The sequence below is a fragment of the Spea bombifrons genome, chromosome 1 (genome assembly GCF_027358695.1).
Source record: "Spea bombifrons isolate aSpeBom1 chromosome 1, aSpeBom1.2.pri, whole genome shotgun sequence".
Classification (NCBI taxonomy): domain Eukaryota; kingdom Metazoa; phylum Chordata; class Amphibia; order Anura; family Pelobatidae; genus Spea; species Spea bombifrons.
Window position 1 is genome coordinate 163,432,258 of NC_071087.1, and position 18,419 is coordinate 163,450,676.

The 18,419-nt window shown below is 52.3% G+C and overlaps 1 protein-coding gene across 2 annotated transcripts in view; it reads right to left on the reverse strand.

Annotated features, from left to right (window-relative positions):
* Positions 1–474: 474 nt before the first annotated feature.
* Positions 475–18,419, reverse strand: part of CNTFR (ciliary neurotrophic factor receptor) — an 89,622-nt gene continuing 71,677 nt past the window's right edge. Inside the window, exons 8-10 of one of the 2 annotated variants that reach the window (XM_053448717.1) lie at positions 3,366–3,546; positions 1,366–1,528; positions 475–944 (exon numbers count right to left, since the gene is read on the reverse strand). In XM_053448717.1, coding sequence (XP_053304692.1) covers position 944; positions 1,366–1,528; positions 3,366–3,546 — 345 coding nt within the window. In that variant the 3' untranslated portion in view covers positions 475–943. Of the gene's footprint in view, positions 945–1,361; positions 1,529–3,365; positions 3,547–18,419 lie in introns of those variants that run through there. The other variant, XM_053448708.1, reaches the window with a different exon arrangement.

The window sequence follows — 18,419 nt, forward strand, 5'->3', positions numbered from 1 at the left end:
ATAATAAGGGCTGCGTTACATCGGGGGGGGGTAAGTACACGAAGCAAGCAGGTATTCAATCTGTTACAAAAAAACAACACCGGAGAATGTGACATTTTTGCTGTAAATCGCCCCAACGCAGCGGAGCCGGCGCAGAATTCAGTTCCTGCCGCACTTCGTTCCAGAACTTTCCTGTTTTAAACCCATTTTACGGAAGGGATCAGAAATGTATGAGAGCTGCAGAGTAAACCGGGCTGATTGAACGTTTATTAACAAAAATGTTTGTTTTCCCAGGATGCTCACTTCAGCGCCTCGGAAATGCAATCCTTTCGGGAAACGCCATCCGAGCCAAACGATCCGCTAGATTAGACGTCGATATCATATCGGCAGCCGATAAATTTGAGATGCCCCCCCCTCAAAAAAGCAACAAACGAAACAAAAAGACAAAGTCTGCTCGTTGCCAAGAAAGTAAAGCGCGGCAAATAAAGGCGGAGGGGGAGCGCGGCTCAGAAGGCTTTGTTGGGGGTCTCGCTTCCGGCGATGCGCCTCCATGTTGTTTCGGGGAGCACAGCATTGTGGGGGGGGTGTAGCGGTGGTCTTTGGCATGGCGGTGTAGCTGTATGATCCAATGACGACTCTTACGGTAACCGGATCCAAAGTCTCCGTGTACAGCCTCCCGCAGACACGCTGCGCAGGGGGAGAGCTTTCCAGAAAGCTCTCCTTGTTTTGGCAGACATTTTTTTTTCATGACAGCATTGTCTTTTTCGTCACTGTGCGCGTTTTTGGATTTTATTATCTTGAATGTTTTTCGGGGACCGTTGCAGCGCTCCGTAGTTCGTCCGTTCCGAGGGAAAGTAACATTAATCAAATGTAAAACTGAAAATAAACGCTTTTCTCCTTAACATGTGCAAAATAGAGAAAAAAATCTTGGAACCCACTCTTCAGTCCGAACGCAAAGAAGGGATCTGGAAGAGACAGAAACGGAGAGTCGGTTAAAGGCGCCGTTCCACTTAGACGATGCTTACAGCGTTACGGTATATGGCGGCGCTACAAACATCAATAACTATTAATACCGACCTCTCTTCAGCAGATATTATATTATATTATATATTATATTATTGCCTCTGGAGGTTTATTAAACTCAGTAACATTTAACAAAGTTTTTTTTAGCTTCTATGGCAACAACCAATCAGGATCAAGGAGGGTTTGGGCGTTCAGCGGTATTGGGCACGGTGTAATGGTGAATTCGCTTACAGTTCAGCAGTTAGTGGAACAGGAGCTTTAAAACGGATCAGTAAACTTTTATATTTTTGACCAATAAAACGGTTTGGTTTTGGATTCTTTGATCTTTGGAATTGTTGGTTTTGGGGATCCCGGAAGACCTACCACATCAGCAGGGCGCCGGCGGGCACCAATAACAACACCGCGAGCCACGACACCCGCGCCGCCGAGGATCCAATCACAGACTCCGGCTCGGACACCTTGGTGGTAGGGGCCACACCTTGGCGGTACGTGGTGGTCGTCGTCGTGGTGATTGTAGTTGTTGTTTCTGCAACAAAAAAAAAAAAAGATAAAAAGTTCCGCATTTACCAAAACTGCTATGTATCGGCCCCCGGGTACCTTTACGAGGCGGGATATCGGTAGGAGATTACGTTATACACGAGGAAGAGACCTTGGATTCTAGTGCAAAGTTTGAAAAGTGGTCTTATCACCATAGCAACCCATGGGATTGTCCAATCAGCAGCTTGACTCCCCTCCTATGTCATTCTCTATTAACACGACGTCCACAAAAACTCGTCAATAATTCTAGCGATAAACGAACTGCCATCAAGTCATCAATTTGAAGATTTAAACGCCAAAGGGTTAATAACTGGAAGGCCCCGCTGTATCTACTGTGGTAGTGAAGAGGTTAAGAAGCGCAGCCCGTCACCTGGACAGGTATAACCCGGGTTTACGGCCGCGCCGCCACCTCCATTATGCAGATCCTGCGTCCTGCGCTGCGCAGCGGGATCTCCCGGGGCCCCGGAGTCAGTGAGAGCCGGGCTGATGATAATTATGATCTATCGCTTGTTACAGCCTACAAACAGCTTCCACGCAGATGCTTTCTCTCCGGCCCCCGACGTGGGGGGGGGATTCAGTTACGGGGGGAGCTGCAGGGAACAAGTGGCAGCTTCCAGCCCGCGGGGAGTCTATAGGAGACTGCACACAGGCGATAAAAGACTCTGATCAGCCCCAAACTGGATCCTACCCCGTGTCACCTCTCTGCGACTGCTGGAGGGGGGTCCCCGGTTTTTGCCCCATGCTTGCTGCCCCTGTGGGTCCTCTCTCTACTTGGAGGGGTCTTCCTCTTTCTGGGGTCACAGACTCAGGGAATGGAGAGGGTTAAAGGCCGAATTCAGACACAAAATGGAAAGGAGGGAGAAGAACGGGTCAGAGGCAGGAGGAGAGGTAGTGGATACATGGGAGAGAAGAGAATGGGGGGATGAGAGGCAGCGATTGGGAGAGAAGCGGTTACAGGGGTGACTGACGTGGGGCAGATACAGAGAGGAAAAGATGCACTGTTTATTGCTCCCGGGCACTGAAAGGGTTAAGCGCTGCCGGCGCGCTCATATTTCCTCATGCAGAACCAAGGAAAGGGTTAAAGTCGCTGAGAGGCCACATCATTATCTTCTCATTAGGGTTTAATTATCATCTAATACACAAGGCCTAGAGGTCAGCAGGCGCCCGCTGGCAGGCTGCCGGTTTTAATTATAAAGTGCCCGGGGGGCGCGGGATTCGGGGGTCTCGTCACTTTGATGTTCCGCTCGGGGTATTTCTCATTTTTACGACTTCCTCCGTGCGATCGCCTCTTCCAGAGACCTCCGTGGCCGGCCGCCGCGCTCCAATAAACACAATTATTACCGCCGCTAGTTAATTACTGACACAGCGACATTACCCCCCCTGCTCCGTACCACGGGGTAACAACACACCGACCACGACCGGCAGGGGGTTCTCTTAAATAAACCGCTGCCGGGGTAACGTTCTGGGGTCTCTGTCTGGAATTTTATATCTGAAGGCTGAGCCCCTAAAAACATCTTTTGGATTATCCAGACCCTCTTTGCTTCCCTTAATGCCCCCTCTCCTCCCCCTGATGCCCCTCTTTCCTCCCCTGATGCCCCTCTTTTCTAGGAGGTCGGAATGTTTGCTGGGTATGAGGGGATCGCAGGGTTCTACTGCCCTAAAAGCCCCGATAATGTGTATAGAAACAGCAGGGAACGGCTTTATAAATTAAACGGGGTAAATAAACCCCATTATTCTTCTTCTAAATGCCCCCCTCAGCGGGACAGAAAGCATTAGTCTGGGTAAAGCCCCCTTTAGGACCCGTTGTGTTGGCAGGGCCGCTCTACCTGTTTTCTGAGCTTCGGTGGTGATGTATTTGGGCTCCTCCGTCCACGGCGTGGCATGCGCGGCCACGCTCCAGTCGCTCCACGTGCCGATTTCGTAGTCTTTGGCTGCCACCTGGATGATGTACTCCTTGCCGGCGTAAGCGTCGGTGATGGTGTGAGACGTGCCGTCCGAGAGCTCCACCTGAGCGCAGAGAAAGCACGGGGGTCAGAATAATCACAAGAGATATATAAACCCACAGCGAGCCCCTGATCCGCAGAGCTTACAATCTACTGGAGATGTGCCGCGGGTGTAAGGGGATTGTGGGAAATGTCAGGTATTCTAATAAATGCCCCCTTCCTATGGCGGGAATGACCTTCCTGTCCGCTTTTCACTCCGTCGCAAATCAACATGGCGGAGAGCTGAACATTACACTTAACTACACATTGCACAGGGCCGGCGCAGATCTTCCCTCAGAGGGAGCTCCCTGGGGCCACCGCCAACCCCCATCACGCACAGTGAAGTCAGGGGGTTCAGGGGGGGGGTCTCCACTGGCTGGTGTTGATAGGATTTAGCCTTTCTGCGAGCTGCCACCATTCCTTGTGACCCGCGTGAAATACTCTAGATTGTAAGCTCTGCGGAGCAGGGCGCTCCTCACTTTGTGAAGTCCAACTTATCTGATGCACTACTCAGTATCTGCAGTATCCCCGCTGTACAGCGCCGTGGAATATGATGGAGATATATATATATATTATTATTTGTTCTGGCGCTCCCTGCTTTATGTCGGCGAGGCGTCAGGATCCTACATTAACCCTTTGTGATGGAGCGCGATGCTCTGCCTCCTCCGCTGGCACCGAAAGGGTTACATCTCGCTGAAACCTCTATGGTGAGCATGTCAGAGCGTCACCTCGCACACGGCAAGGACAGAAAGTACAGCCAAGAGCGGCCGTCAGAGCAAATCCTCCAGCTGGGGCGGACCGCCGGCCGACGGCTTTATGGCGAGAGACGGGATTGAGGGATGGGGTGACGGGGCTGGCAGGTGGGGTGCTGGGAGCCCACAGGAGGCAGCCTTCAGCCATCACCTCCCAGCGCCGGGGAGCGGGACACGGAGCAGACGGGGCTCAGGTGCCGCTGACGGATACACAATAGCTGTCGGGGGTCCGGGGGGGATATCTCTGCTTCTATTCAAAGCCGGAACGGCTGCGTCCGGCTGACAGCCGCGGCTAACAGGCTATCAGGTTTAAAGCGCTGCGCGGGCGCGAGGGGGGCGGACGGCGTGCAGAGAGTTCACTATATATATATATATATATATATACACACGTTAACACCGTCCACGCTGAACCGGAACTCATCAGCCTATGAAAGGGTTAATCGCTGGCGGTTTTACCCCAGTCTCGGGGTGAAGGGGCAGATTATCAGGGGTTTTTTTTTTACCCCAGTGGGCGACTCCTTAATTTTCTACTCTTATATTTGAGGCTCCTCATTGGTGCTTTTCTCCCTGCTATATCACAGCTGGAATCCCTGCTTGAATACAGGTGACGCCATGCAGAACGTCTTTGCCTCCTGACAAGCTGTGGTTCCCATGAGGTATTAAAGCCATTCGGCTGTCGCCAACAGCCAGTCCCTGCAATATGTGTGATGGCTATTAAAGGGTTAATGTTTCAAGCTTTTCGCCATTGGCTAATGTCTGCGCATGCATGCATAACACCGCTAATGCTTTAAAGTAGGTTTGCTACGTTAACCCTCCAAAAGCCGAACTAGGGTGACTATAATACATCGGGGCGCAAAGAACACAGAAAGTGAATAGATGGGGGGGCTGACTTTTTTCTCTTGTGTTTATAGCTCTGCGGTTGGGGGGCTTTGCGAGGGCCGTGCGGACAGGCTCTCTTTTGCGAATGCTCGTCCGTGTGGCCGGGGTCCTCGCAGACCCTCTAGGTGGCGCCGCTCCCTCACGTTCAGCCGCTCGCTCCGCTTAGTATTTTGTGAATGTACGGATTTCGGCATTTCCGGCCCCGATACACGCATGTACGAGCATTTCACGCGCGCACAGCACTGTGTACACTAACCCCATCCCGGGGGATTAAATAAACATTATTCATTAAGGCATAGTCAGAGGTCACGCAAGGGTGGCCCCCCGGGAGCCTACAGCAGCATTTGAGTGCTAGCTCTTCAGGCCGGGTTACGGGATCGCATGCACAGACCCGTTACGCCTCCTTCATTACCACGTCCAACTGCCCCGGCCTGGGGTAGCTTTAAATCCTACCCCTCCAGAGAACGACAGGTTCATTACTACCTTCACATATTAACCCTGCGATGCCCAGGCTATACTGTGGCTCTCCTGTGCGATAAAACAAGAAGAGCTTCCCCGGCGTAATAGATATTGCTGCCCCCCCCCATTATTCCGTTAGTAGGGGTAGGGGGTAAATTCCGCTGGTAACTCGGCTGTCGGCCCCCAGAGATGCCGTGATGGACGAGGAGCCCCTCAGCACCGCTGGCTTCAGGACTTCACTACAAAAATGACTCTTAGCGCGCCGGCACGTAAAGGGTTAACCGGCTTCTCCCAGCCCCACCGACCAGTAAGACCAGTAACTCCGTGATGGACGAGGAGCCGGAGAAGGAGCAGCTGTGGCCCCTGGAGCCGAGAGCCGCAGACAGCGGCCAAGAGACGACACAGATGTGACCGCGGTGACACGCCTGGGACCCCGGCTCGGGATTTATACGCTGCAGCTTCCCGTGACCTGACACACGGACCCATCACGGGATAGGCGTGTGCTTCATATGATACGAGGTCCAGGGAAATAAAGCGTGAGGCGCATGGAGAGAACGTAAAGCTGCGTATAGAGCGCACTGTCAGCCCCCACGGGATTAAATCGGTGGATGTAGAGCGCGTACGGCGCTCGTAATCCCCCCATTATCCATCAACCAATCACAGACACAGGATTTCTGCCTAAGCTGTGATTGGCTGCGTTAAACACAGACTGCTGGATGATTGGCCCCCGTATGCTGGTCGCCCAGGTTGGCTGATATTGGGCCGGGGGGTGGGCTTGTTCACGTTGGGGGGGCACGGGGAGCGTTCATCAGAATAACATTACTTACAAAGTATCCACAAACACCGAATTCCGCGATTCTGAGAACCCCCCGACTCTATAATCGCACAGAGGGGGCGCGTGGGACCCGCGTGCAAATAAAACAACCCCCGGGTTTGCCAGAATTCTGAGTATTTCACCCAAGATTTTAGGGAAAGTTGGCTTAACCTCCAAAAGTCATCGTCCAAAATCTGTCTTGTTGCCCCCCGGGGTGAAAACGTTCGCCTGCGAGCTCTTCGCGCAAATTTCCCCTCTAATCGTCACAATCCTCGGACGTATAGAACCGGCGCGGCCCACCGAAGCGGCCCCCGGGGGCCCCCGTGTTTATTTCCCGCGAGGAGATCCGATGATTTGCTTGATAAACAGAACATTACGGTCGGGAGATAACGTCCGCCAGCCGGCCCTCTGGCGTGTGATTAATGGCCGCGGCCCCCCGCTCTGCTTATGGCGGGGATGTAAATATTTTATGAATCCGCTCTGTGGGAAATCTCTGGGTTTATTTATATTTATTAAGGGGGCTGAAGACGAAAAAACGCAAGGTCGCCGAGTTCAGCCGGGATTCCAGCGGCACGGAGCGAAGAAACGAGTCCCGCGGCAGATTCAGCGCAGGGTTAAAACCATACATTTAACTCTTTCCTGCCAAAAGGAACCCCGGAAACACCTAAACGGCCCCGTAATACCCGCGGCTGATCCCTGCAGGCGGTGCGTTCCCACCACGCATCTCTGGCACAGGACCCCGGCTCCTCGAATCCGAAGAAGAAGCCTCCTCGGTCTCCAAATTTCTTCCATTAATACATAATAAATAAATAAATAATTAAAAAACCAGCGCCCGTCCTCTCGTCTCGGATTCCGTCATTTATTTATCAATGACATCAAATCAAAAGCATCAGAAATATCGGGTGACAAAAATCAGTAAGAAATAACATTTTACGACAATATTAGGGACCGCGCTCCCCCTCCCCCCACCGCCAGTAGGAGCACTCAAAGTTTCCTGGCGCAGAGGGGGTTAACAACCAGCAGTTACAGTAAAGACGTTTTATTCCTTTTTTCTGTCTCTCCTCATCCATCAAACGTACATTTTTCAATTAATAAGAAATATGGCTAAAACTGCCAAAAATAAAGCCCCCCCCCCAGCTTTTACCAGTAAGGCTGCAGAAGCGTTTCAACCAATAATTCCCGGGCTTTATGTATAAACGGCGCGTCTCCCACAAACATCGCGCACGCTGCCGAACCCGTCACGGACAGCGCTCCGACCCCACTCACTGAAAGAAGCGGCCTCGGCCCAGATTCAGGAGCCGGATTTAATCCCCTGTACCACTTCTGCTGGGAGGCTGTTCCACCTATCTCCCTGTTCTACCTCAGCCTCCAGTCTGTTATTCCCCTCCTTTGGAGTTAAATCTCTTTCTGTAATCGAGGGGCCGTATGGGGGGGGGGTCATGTTGCTGCGGATTTGCCCCAGAAGCCCCCGTCTAAGTGAATCGTTAGATAAATAAAAGGCGATACGCGATTTTATTGAGTAATGAACGAGCGCCGTATGAGGTCATAGAGCTTCGTGGAGAAATCCGCAGCAATAATCCGCCATTAAAAAACGTTGAGCCGGTCGGTAAATGTCTGCCAGCTTCCCCGAGTCTCGTAACGGCCGGCGGTTACTGCGGGGGGTGAGGCGGGGGTCCGCACCGGGGGTGGGGATTCATCTCCCGCAATATACCGAGATCAGCAAATCCTCCGATAACAACGGAGATCAATCCGGTCCCTGAGATCCACGGAAAGCCCCGGTACCCGGTATCTGCGGCCGGGACCCGGTATCTGCGGCCGGGACCCGGTATCTGCGGCCGACGAACGTTCTGCCCCCAACGGGGTGCAGTCATAAACCCCCCCCCCGGCCCGTGTAATAAACCTGAGAGCGGACATCACACGCCACTTATTATTATGCGTTATATGGCGCCATCATATTCCGTAGCGCTGTAACATGTAGTGTGTAACAATTTGGTGAGGAGGGCCCGGCGCACAGGAGCTTACAATCTGACTCTATAGGCAGTAAGTGAGGTTAGAGGGATATAATATTATTATTATATATGACAGGGAACGCCGCCGGCTGCCGGCACCCACATGGTGCACTCGCTGTCACCTCCAGCTGGTTGGCCGAGGGTTGTGGGAGTTTCTCTTCAGGATCAGAGAGGCGGCACCACACTGAAGCTCTGGAGCTGCAGCTTCTCCCAAATGTGACCCCCCCCACTATGCATTTTAAATTGCTCTCTAACTACGCCAAGTCACCGGCAGCAGTGAAAACTCTGGGGGTCTCTGGTCTCCCCGACACAGCTTTAAGCGGTGGCAGTCTGTGGCACAGCCAGCATTATCTAATCCATTTAACCAAATATAACCCAAATAAATGAAACCGCCTCACACCGCGATATAAAACCCGCTATATATATATATGTTCTTCGGACGGTTTGCGAGCTGGAATTGGCTCAGAGGGCCGGCAGAAACATATGTGTCTAACAGACTGCGCTCCGTGACAAACCGCCATCGGGCTCCGGAGCACAGACATCAATCCGCGGAGACGCGCCACGCGTTAACCCTTCAGTGCGCTGGACGGGTAAGGGCGCGCATCGGGCATGGCACGGCGGGGGTTAACACGAACGCCGCTTTCAGTATATTTCTCGCGCACGTCAGAACCGTCATATCCGCCCCATCGGCCCCCGCAGCTGATGTATGGAGCGAGGACTTCATATTCATCAGGCCTGACGATGGCGGAGCCTGGGAGATAAATCTCCCTCCGTGATGTTAACGTGTCCGTGTCCGGGGTTCACATGATTTCACCCATCAAAGATACACGGAGTCATTTCATGGCGGAATGGGGCTTCGTCTACTTAACGCAGCTCTAAACACCAGAACGTTATTGTCTCGCACGTCTCACAGTCCGGTGCATAATAATGAGGCTTAGCTGCCCTGTCCCAGCGCTGGGGCTGAAGTGCTAGGAGTCCACGAGACGTCTGGAGTGCCAAGGAACCGAACGCCGGGGAGGAAAAACGGATAATAATATAAGAGCATTTACTTCCAGAGACCCTCTCACCCAACGACTGACATTCTAAAAAACATTTGCCCTTTTATGTCACTTTCTGCCCCTTTGCAGGGTATTTATGTAACTGAGTGGGGCATTTAGGAGAAGAATAATGGGGTTTATTTACCCCGTTTCATTTATAAAGCCGTTTCCGGCTGTTTCTATACACATTATCGGGGCTTTTAGGGCCGTAGAACCCTGCGATCCCCTCATACCCGGCAAACATTCTGCGCTGAGTATAAAGGCGGGAAGCGACGGGGTCCCTGGGCCGGCTGAGAGTGATGGGGGTGATTCGAACGGGTACATTAATGGCTCAAACGCCCTTGGAGGGTCACCTGTCACCGAAGTATGGAACGCTATGAGAACGTAATCCTTGGCGCCGATCGCGTTACCGCATCATCGGGCTGATTAATGATGTCACTGCCCATTATTTCTCTGCAGATGTTTACTTGTGACAATAAACAGAGATTTATTGGATGAGAAACGCATTCGGCGAGAGCCAAACCATAAAAACAGAGGGAATTGTGGAGCCGTCACGGGGCGGAGCGGAGAGCTTAGAGCTGGGTTTAGCTGAGAAGGAACTTTTAACCCAAACTGTGTGCGGCGCGGGGAGAGCGCGATGACGGGACCCCCCGCCGGGAATAACACTGGGGCCGCCTGCGGACGGGACCCCCGCCCGGAATAACACTGGGGCCGCGTGCGGACGGGACCCCCCGCCGGGAATAACACTGGGGCCGCGTGCGGACAGGACCCCCTGCCCGGAATAACACTGGAGCCGCCTGCGGACGGGACCCCCCCACCGGGAATAACACTGGGGCCGCGTGCGGACAGGACCCCCCGCCGGGAATAACACTGAGGCCGCCTGCGGACGGGACCCGAGGAATCACTCTGAGTGAGCACTGAGTGAGTGTGAGCAGAGGCGTCACGCCCCCCCAATCTCCCACGCTGCGTACATTTATACAGAGACCCCCGACATCCGGCGTGTTTTACCTCTCTCCGGTAAAGAACTGCTGCTTGTCAGTCGGTTTTTAGGGCAAATTCGTATGATTTGGACAAAATGCTCCAAGCCGCAAAATATTTGCTACACTAACTCACAAACCAGTCCACCTACATCTAAGTTCAAGCAGGGCATCGTGGAAAGTACAGGAACTTATTATATTATAATAAAGTACTGTAACTTACTATCAAAATACAGAGGCAGCTAACCATCCACTCCCAGCACCCTCAGCCTGCTGTATCAGCCCATCGGCCGTCCAGTGTGAGGAGCCAGAAACACCGAGGGCGGACTTGGTGTCCGTGCCGGGCCGGGTTACTCTGGGGTGAGAGGAAGCGTCTCTTTCATACCAGGAGGAATCTTTAACCAGAAATTTCCAACAATCCCCTCGCGGGGTTAAATAGAAGCCTCTCATTAAACGGCTGTTATGACCAGATCCTCATCACTCTGAGCCGCCCGGCAAGGACCCGGCGGGGACGACTTCCCCTGGAGCCAGGGCTTACGTCTATTGACACCGCCGTCCTTGTCATCGCCGTCCTCCACTCCCCCTCGGCTCTCCCTCCGCTCCCCCTCGGCTCTCCCTCCGCGCATGTGGCGTCCATGTGTCGGACTCGGCCCGGCGCTCAGCAGGTCCTCGGCCCCGATACCAAATCTTTTATCGCACTCACAAAATCCGCGGGACGCAGAAATCTCCTCTCTGCGGGACGAGCCGTCGGCGCGCATTCAGGCCCCGGCCCCCCGGGGGCCGACAGGATATCCCCAAACGTTTGTCTTTTATGGAGCTTTTAAAACCGGTTCCATCCACCGATATAATCCGGCGGGATCCAGGCTTCAAAAAGATCTGATTTATGGAACGGGGAGAACATTTACTTCCCACGGCCGGCCCTTAATGTATTCCAAAGGACGGCAAAAAAGATCGGGAATAACTGCACTCCCAGCACCCCGAGCCACGGCAATTTTCGCCAAGCGCTGGCGCACGGTTCCGATACTTTAGCCGCGGCTCTGTGGATCGTATGAAGTCCGGGGTCCGGTCTTTGGGGGTCCGGTCTTTGGGGGTCCGATGTTCTGACTCCGGGGCTGTCCCGTGTCCCGGGCGACTCGGTTCAGTCTGCGGACGGCCTCGGGATTCGCAGATTGTTCTATTGTAAGGAGCTGCTGGGTGAGGCCGATCTTGGAATTGCCCGATATCGAGTTATTTGCCCCAATTCTTAGGGATCTGAAGCAGGAACTCGCTGGGTAGAGAATAGTTTGGCACGGAGAGGGTTAATCTCTGCCCGTTAATTAGTCTGTTATCAGCCAATGAATATCTTTTCTCTAATGGCCAATATTTTCTGCCAATCTAGGGGGGGGGGCGAGGAATACCCGAGGAGCCCAAAGCTACCCCCGCACGGGGTGAAAAAGTGAACGTCAGGGGCAGATCCTGGGCTCGGGGCGACTGCTGGGAATGTGAATGATTAACATACCGGCGGGGTTACAGCTTCTCCCTGGGGGGGTTAGAACATCACAGAACAGATATTTTTGAGGTGTCGGTCGGGGCAGCTGACTGAGGATAATGAGAGTTGTTGGTAAGGTAAGATACCTCGTTAATCAATGAATGATGACTTTGAGCGCCGGGCCCAGGGGTCTCCGGGGCATCTAAAAGCCAGCGACTCAAATACCCCCCCCCCGGATCAGCAGATACATTGTAGCCTTCAAAGGCATAAAACATGAACTGAATCTTAATAAGATATGACGTCATAATGACATCATAACACGGTTTCTCTTTGTACCCTGAGTGGGGGCTCTAATAACTCCAGGGGCCACAAGCTAAGCCCAGTATGTGACTCTATGTCCCTCCGCTGTCCTCTTGCTGCATCCTAAGCGATGGAGAACACGCAGACACGGATTACATGTTCCAGAGCGGGTTCTGCCCACAGGGTCGTCGGCTGCTTGTGAGATTGCGTGCGCGGCAGAGATAAGAGAGCATTAGAGACACAAAAGCTCTCCAACTTCCAGCAGCAGCAACTTCTACCCCGATTATTCCCCTCGACCTACAGCGGGGGAGGACCGGGGTCCTGCATGAGCAGGTGGGGTCTTTTACAGATGGGGGGCTACAAGATCCTGTACTGGAGGGGAGGAGGGTTAATTGATTCTATACCGGCAGAAGGAGAGGTCACTGGATTCTGTACCAGCACGGTGTGTGTATGCGTATGTGTATATATGTGTATGTATGTGTGTGTGTGCATGTGTCTGTATATGTGTGTGTGTGTGTGTATGTATGTATATGCGTGTGTGTATATGTATGTGTATATGTATGTGCGCGTGTCTGTATATGTATGTGTGTATGTATGTGTGTGTATATGTATATGTAGGTGTGTATGTATGTGTGCGTGTGTATGTGTGTGTGCGTGTGTATGTGTGTGTGTGTGTATGTGTGTATATGTATGTGTGTGTATGTATATGTATGTGTGTGTGTGTATGTATGTATGTGTGTGTGTGTGTATATGTATGTGTGTGTATGTGTGTATATGTATGTGTGTGTGTGTGCATGTGTCTGTATATATATGTATATGTCTGTATGTATATGTGTGTGTATGTGTGTATATGTATGTATGTGTGTGTATATATGTATGTGCGTGCGTGTATGTGTGTGTGCGAGTGTTTTATCCCGGTTCCCTGAATAATAAATGGCTATTAATATTTCACGTGAAGCCCCCGCTGTGTAAACACGCTACGCGCTGTAATGAGGATATTGGATTTACAGCCGGCACGCGTCTCCCCAGTAATTATACTCAATGATATTATTTTATTGTGGATGTAATAGGGTTCTCCGTCTCTGATGTCACTTCATTCCGTGCTGAACGCGAGTGGAACGAGCCGGGGGCAGCGGGAGCGCGAGCGGAACGAGCCGGGGGCAGCAGGAACGCGAGCGGAACGAGCCGGGGGCAGCGGGAGCACGAGCGGAAGGTGCCGGGCACAGCGGGAGCGCGAGCGGAACGAGCCGGGGGCAGCGAGAGCGCGAGCGGAACGAGCCGGGGGCAGCGGGAGCGCGAGCGGAACGAGTCGGGGGCAGCGGAGCGGAACGAGCCGGGGGCAGCGGAGCGGAACGTGCCGGGCACAGCGGGAGCGCGAGGGGAACGAGCCGGGGGCAGCGGGAGCACGAGCGGAACGAGCCTTCCCTCCGGCTCCATGAATTCATACGGAGGAACGCGATTCGTTCCGGCTTCCCCAGGTGACGGTGCCCCTCTCAACCGCGGCTGCTGTGGGGAGGAACGCTGGGTTCCCTGATCACGCGCAGTTCCCACAACAGGTTAATCTAGCATTCCCTCACCTGAAGATGATATAAATGATTGTCCCAACCCCCGCGCGTTTTCCCCCGTCAGACTGGCTGGTTAGGGGAGATGGGAGTGATTCCTAGCGATAGACGAGGTGATATTCTGCGTGCCGCCGCCTCTTAGCAGCGAAACACAGATCAGGGAGGCAGAAAGACGCCGTCCGCCGGATCCAATAACACAACGGCGGGCCGGCGCGGACCGGCGAGAAAAGAACGGGTCGAAAAAGCGATACCCTGTGATCCTGGGACTGGACGTTGGATGAGCTTTTTTGCAAAATGTATACTTTTCTCTTCTTTTCCAGTCCACGAAGCTTTGATACCACGTATCAGGCCCTCGATGGGGGGGGGGTTAAATTCCAAATCTCTGGATAACAATGTTACCGTTTTCTGCCCCGGCGTTCCTCCCTGACTATGACAGATCTTTGAGGGATGTTATATTACAGGCCTGCTGACTGCCCTGAGTGCGGGGCGGCCGGCTGTCAGGCATCTGACCCCCCCCCCCGTGGGCCGCATCAGACCTCCGCGAGCTTCTTCTCCATTCATGATGGGAAGATGAGGCAGATATATTGCGCAAGCCTAAGGACGAAGGAAAGTCTACCTGTGTTCAAGGCTTGTGTTCCGCCTCAGCATCTCTCCGAGAAGGAGAGAGGAGAGCAATCAATGGGATTTCATGAGTTCACTTTCCCCGCGTCCGGCCCAGGATCCGGCCCAGCCGCCCTCCCCTCGCTTCTGCTGCATTGTTTGTCTTTGCAATGCTAATGGCTTCAGCCATTGATTTCTCATTAATGCGATCCCGGCTCCCAGCGAAGGGGAGAGGGACTCCCGGCAGCCGAACAAAGCCGGCCTAAAGAAAAACGAATCCGCCGCAGCCTCCGTCCAATTAACATTTCTGTTACATTCACCTCACCTGCGATCGCCTATTAACGGGAACGGATTCCGCTTACCCCTCAATGGGGAAACGATTAGTGTTACAGGATAACGGGCGCTCCCCGCCAGCCCCGCTCACGCTGCCTCTGGACCGGCTCCCGTGTACATCCCGTGTACACGTGTGAATCAAGGTGACGCGGGGGTCATTCTTTTATGGGACACAGGTTTGGGCATCTAGTCTATACAGTATAGTCTATAAAGTGGGATACGTCGACCAAGAAGGGCGCATCGCATGATAAATCCTCGTGCCGGGTCACCTCAATCTACTGAGTAAGATGGGCGGTTGGCTCCGATTATCTGAGAACAAGGAAACACGTTATTAAACGTCTCTATGTGTGATTTTTATAAACTCACATAAAGAGGACCTTAATAAATAAAAAAGGGGACGTGCGGTGAGTGTCCCGCCAGCAGCATGGCTGATCACCCCCTGCGGGGGTGAATTATTGTTTGCCCCCACTGTCTTAAGTTTTACGCAAGGAATGGCAAAACATACAAAATGTTTAACTAATTTGTATAGAACTCGATCCAATCCGGCTGAAGTTCTCCTGTGTGCCTCTAGAGGGCGCTCCTCATACTCTGACCATAAAAGAAACATCTGCTAGGAAATGTGAGATTTATTTGCCGCTGCAGGAACTTCACATACTGGTTTGGGTAACATGCTGCCTTTTAGCTGTCTTCGCGAGTCCATGGGCCCTACCCGTGGGTCCCAAACGCAGGTATAAACGCTCAATAAAAATGTTTTGAGTCCCGGGTGACTTTGAAGCCAAGCTGCAATATGTTTCACTATGGAGATCTGCACGCTGGGTGCCCCTTCTATGGGCGATATGGTGGTATGGCCCATGAACACCAACAACTCCTTTTAGACGAGGACCATGAACTTTAATCTTGTCAGCATTCTCAGAAGGAAGTTATAATCCAGAAAGGGCATTTAAACATGTGTCGGACAGACATCCGGCTTCCGAATCTGCCGGCAAGTTCCATGTTTCTGAGCTCATTGGGTCTGCTCCCCATGGCATGGAATACTTTCTCTATCTGTATGTGACCTGCGCCTTTACAAACCCAATAGGATGTCCATCTTGTTCCGAGAATGTCTGTAATAAAGATCTTTGTGGATTTTACTTTCTTGCCAATGTTTAATTTGTGCCAAGATCCTCAGAGGCTTTGTGCGCACGATGTACAAATGAAGGACATGACAGCAGGCTTGCCAGTAACGCTTCAGTGACATCAGGGTGCTGGATGGACAGGGAGGACGCAATCAGACAGAGAGCGCAGGTCCTCCTCCCAAATAATGTTATGGAACCCCGTGCGAGGAAAGTCCTTCATCTCTACATTCTGCAACAGTTCTGCGGATGCTCCTCGAGCGCATGAAGAAGGAGGAAGAGGAGGAACGTCGTGACGTCTCCACCGTGCTTCGCAGCCAGCGGGATATCAGGTCTGTCGGAGCCGTATCAGTGGTTTATGAAATAGTAAATGCTGTGGAAGACGGATCCGTCATCAACAACCTGTTCCCAAAGCTTCTGTGTGCGCTGATTACTGAGATTATCCGCACCGGAGGAAGAGACACAACCGGCTGTGAGGACATCATGGGGGGGTTAGAACTACAGAAATACGAGCAGACCCACTTTGGTGGAATTATCCATCTTGCTTGATATATTGTGACATCAAGAAGCTGCCAGCGGACTCCTGCGACTACTGGAGACATCTCATCAGATGCATCTCTTTACTGTGGAGATTATCAATTACTAAGGAATTACTGACAAGAAGGTCATTAAAACCATCAAAGCGATGAACAGGAACGCCACCAGCCTCAGCTCTGCAATGCTTTGCTTATCCATGTGGGCTCTCGGCAACCCCGCGAACGGAGCCCACAAACCGATTATAATATTCCAAGGGGGGAGTCTGGAATTTGAGGACCAACAGAAGAATTATAGAAGAACCTCTGAAGACCTCAGCCAGGATTGTCCAGAAAAGAAATGGGGCAACATTTTGAGGAGATGATCGTTTTTGGTCACAGGTTCCAGAATAATGAAAAAATGAAGCGTTCAGAGGGAAGCGATCCGGCTACTCGGCCGAAAAGAAATATCAGCAACATCTCTACTTCTCAAGCTTCAACACGAAGACATTTAGATCATATCAGCCCCCACGTTCAGCCTCTATCACTGCCTACCCATCGCGGGCTGCGAGGACATGCAGAGCCTCCTACAAGGACAAGCAACCAAAGCAGCAAAGAGCAGCTGAAGATCATCCATAAGCCTCCGGTGTAGCAGCATGTTGAGTTAGCAGCATTGGTTTCCACCTGGAGTTTATGGACCTTCAGGTCCTCTGCAAACTGAATTAAGATAATGAATCTGGATCAGCTCTGGAGGGACCTGACGGGGCTGTCACAGTACCCCAGACGAGACAGAGAACCGGGAATGATCCGGGGAGGTAACTCGTTTATTAGGAGACTCTATCATGCGCTAATTTAGAATATGGGAGAAAATCCCAAATAAATACTAAACATTTAGTGTAACATTAACCCGACATGCAGCCCCGGGGCAACAATCACTCTCAGGCCATACTATTTATAAAGGAGCCCATTACACCTTTTATAGATCTTACACTTAAATAAATAAATAAATAATGTTTTCCCCCTTTTAACATAAGCATCTAATATATTGTTATCCCCCAATAGGTTGTACACAGGAGCCACCATCTTGCTGCCCCGTCACAGGGTATAAATCACCCCTCGCCCTGAGGTATCTGTGATAATAGCGTTACGGAGGGACCTGCGCGGCTGGAAACAATCTCTAGCGCTAGAGGCTCCTGCGCCGTCCACTAAAACAACGCGGGGAGAGAACAGGAAGCAGCTTCCAACTTCCTGCTTGGGCTGACGGGAGAGAGCAGGAAGTGGCTGTCAACTTCCTGCTTGGGCTGACAGGAGGATCCCAACGCCGCCTGCACTGAGGGATCCTGGGAAACGGAGGGGAATTTGCGTAACATTTGATATTTCACCCTTTGTGCATCATCTTTCTAATTCAAACAATGTAGATTTTCCTGAAAGCCCTTCCCAGGCTGCGTTATAAGTACCCTCTGCGTTTTAAGTACCCTCTGCGTTTTAAGTACTGCGTTTTAAGTACCCCGTCATACTCTGGATCGTCACTGAGGTTTGGGGAATTTTTACTCGAGAACAGGCTGGAGAGGAAAATGGCATCCCGGAGTAAAGGGGATTCCATTAAAAGGCCTCGGCTCCGAACGCCACTCACGTCAACTACAAAGATCGCCCCCCTCTCCATTAGACAGCGTTGGTCCTGTGACCTCCCGCCAGCGGGCAGCCCGTGCTTTGCCCTCTTCGGGTGCTGAATCAGGCTTCAGAGGTAAGATAACACAGCCTGACGGCGTGGAGGTAATGCATTTCCGATCGATACAAGCCCATGAATACTTCATGAGTGCATATTAATTTCCGTAAGCTGCGCCCTTAGCCCCCGGCTCTCTCTGTCGTCCCTGTCCTAATTGACATTGCTTGAATTAAGGGCACGGAGCTCGGTGCCGGTCCCAGGGGCTCGTGGAGAGTAGACTAATAATTAGAGTGTGCCGTGGCACCCCGCCAGGCCCGGGGAGGAGGATATTACACGGCAGACAGTGCCGGAGGGAGCTGGCAGCTCAGACGCGGCCGATCTGCCAGGAAGTCTCTACGGGCAGCACCTTCGTAACACA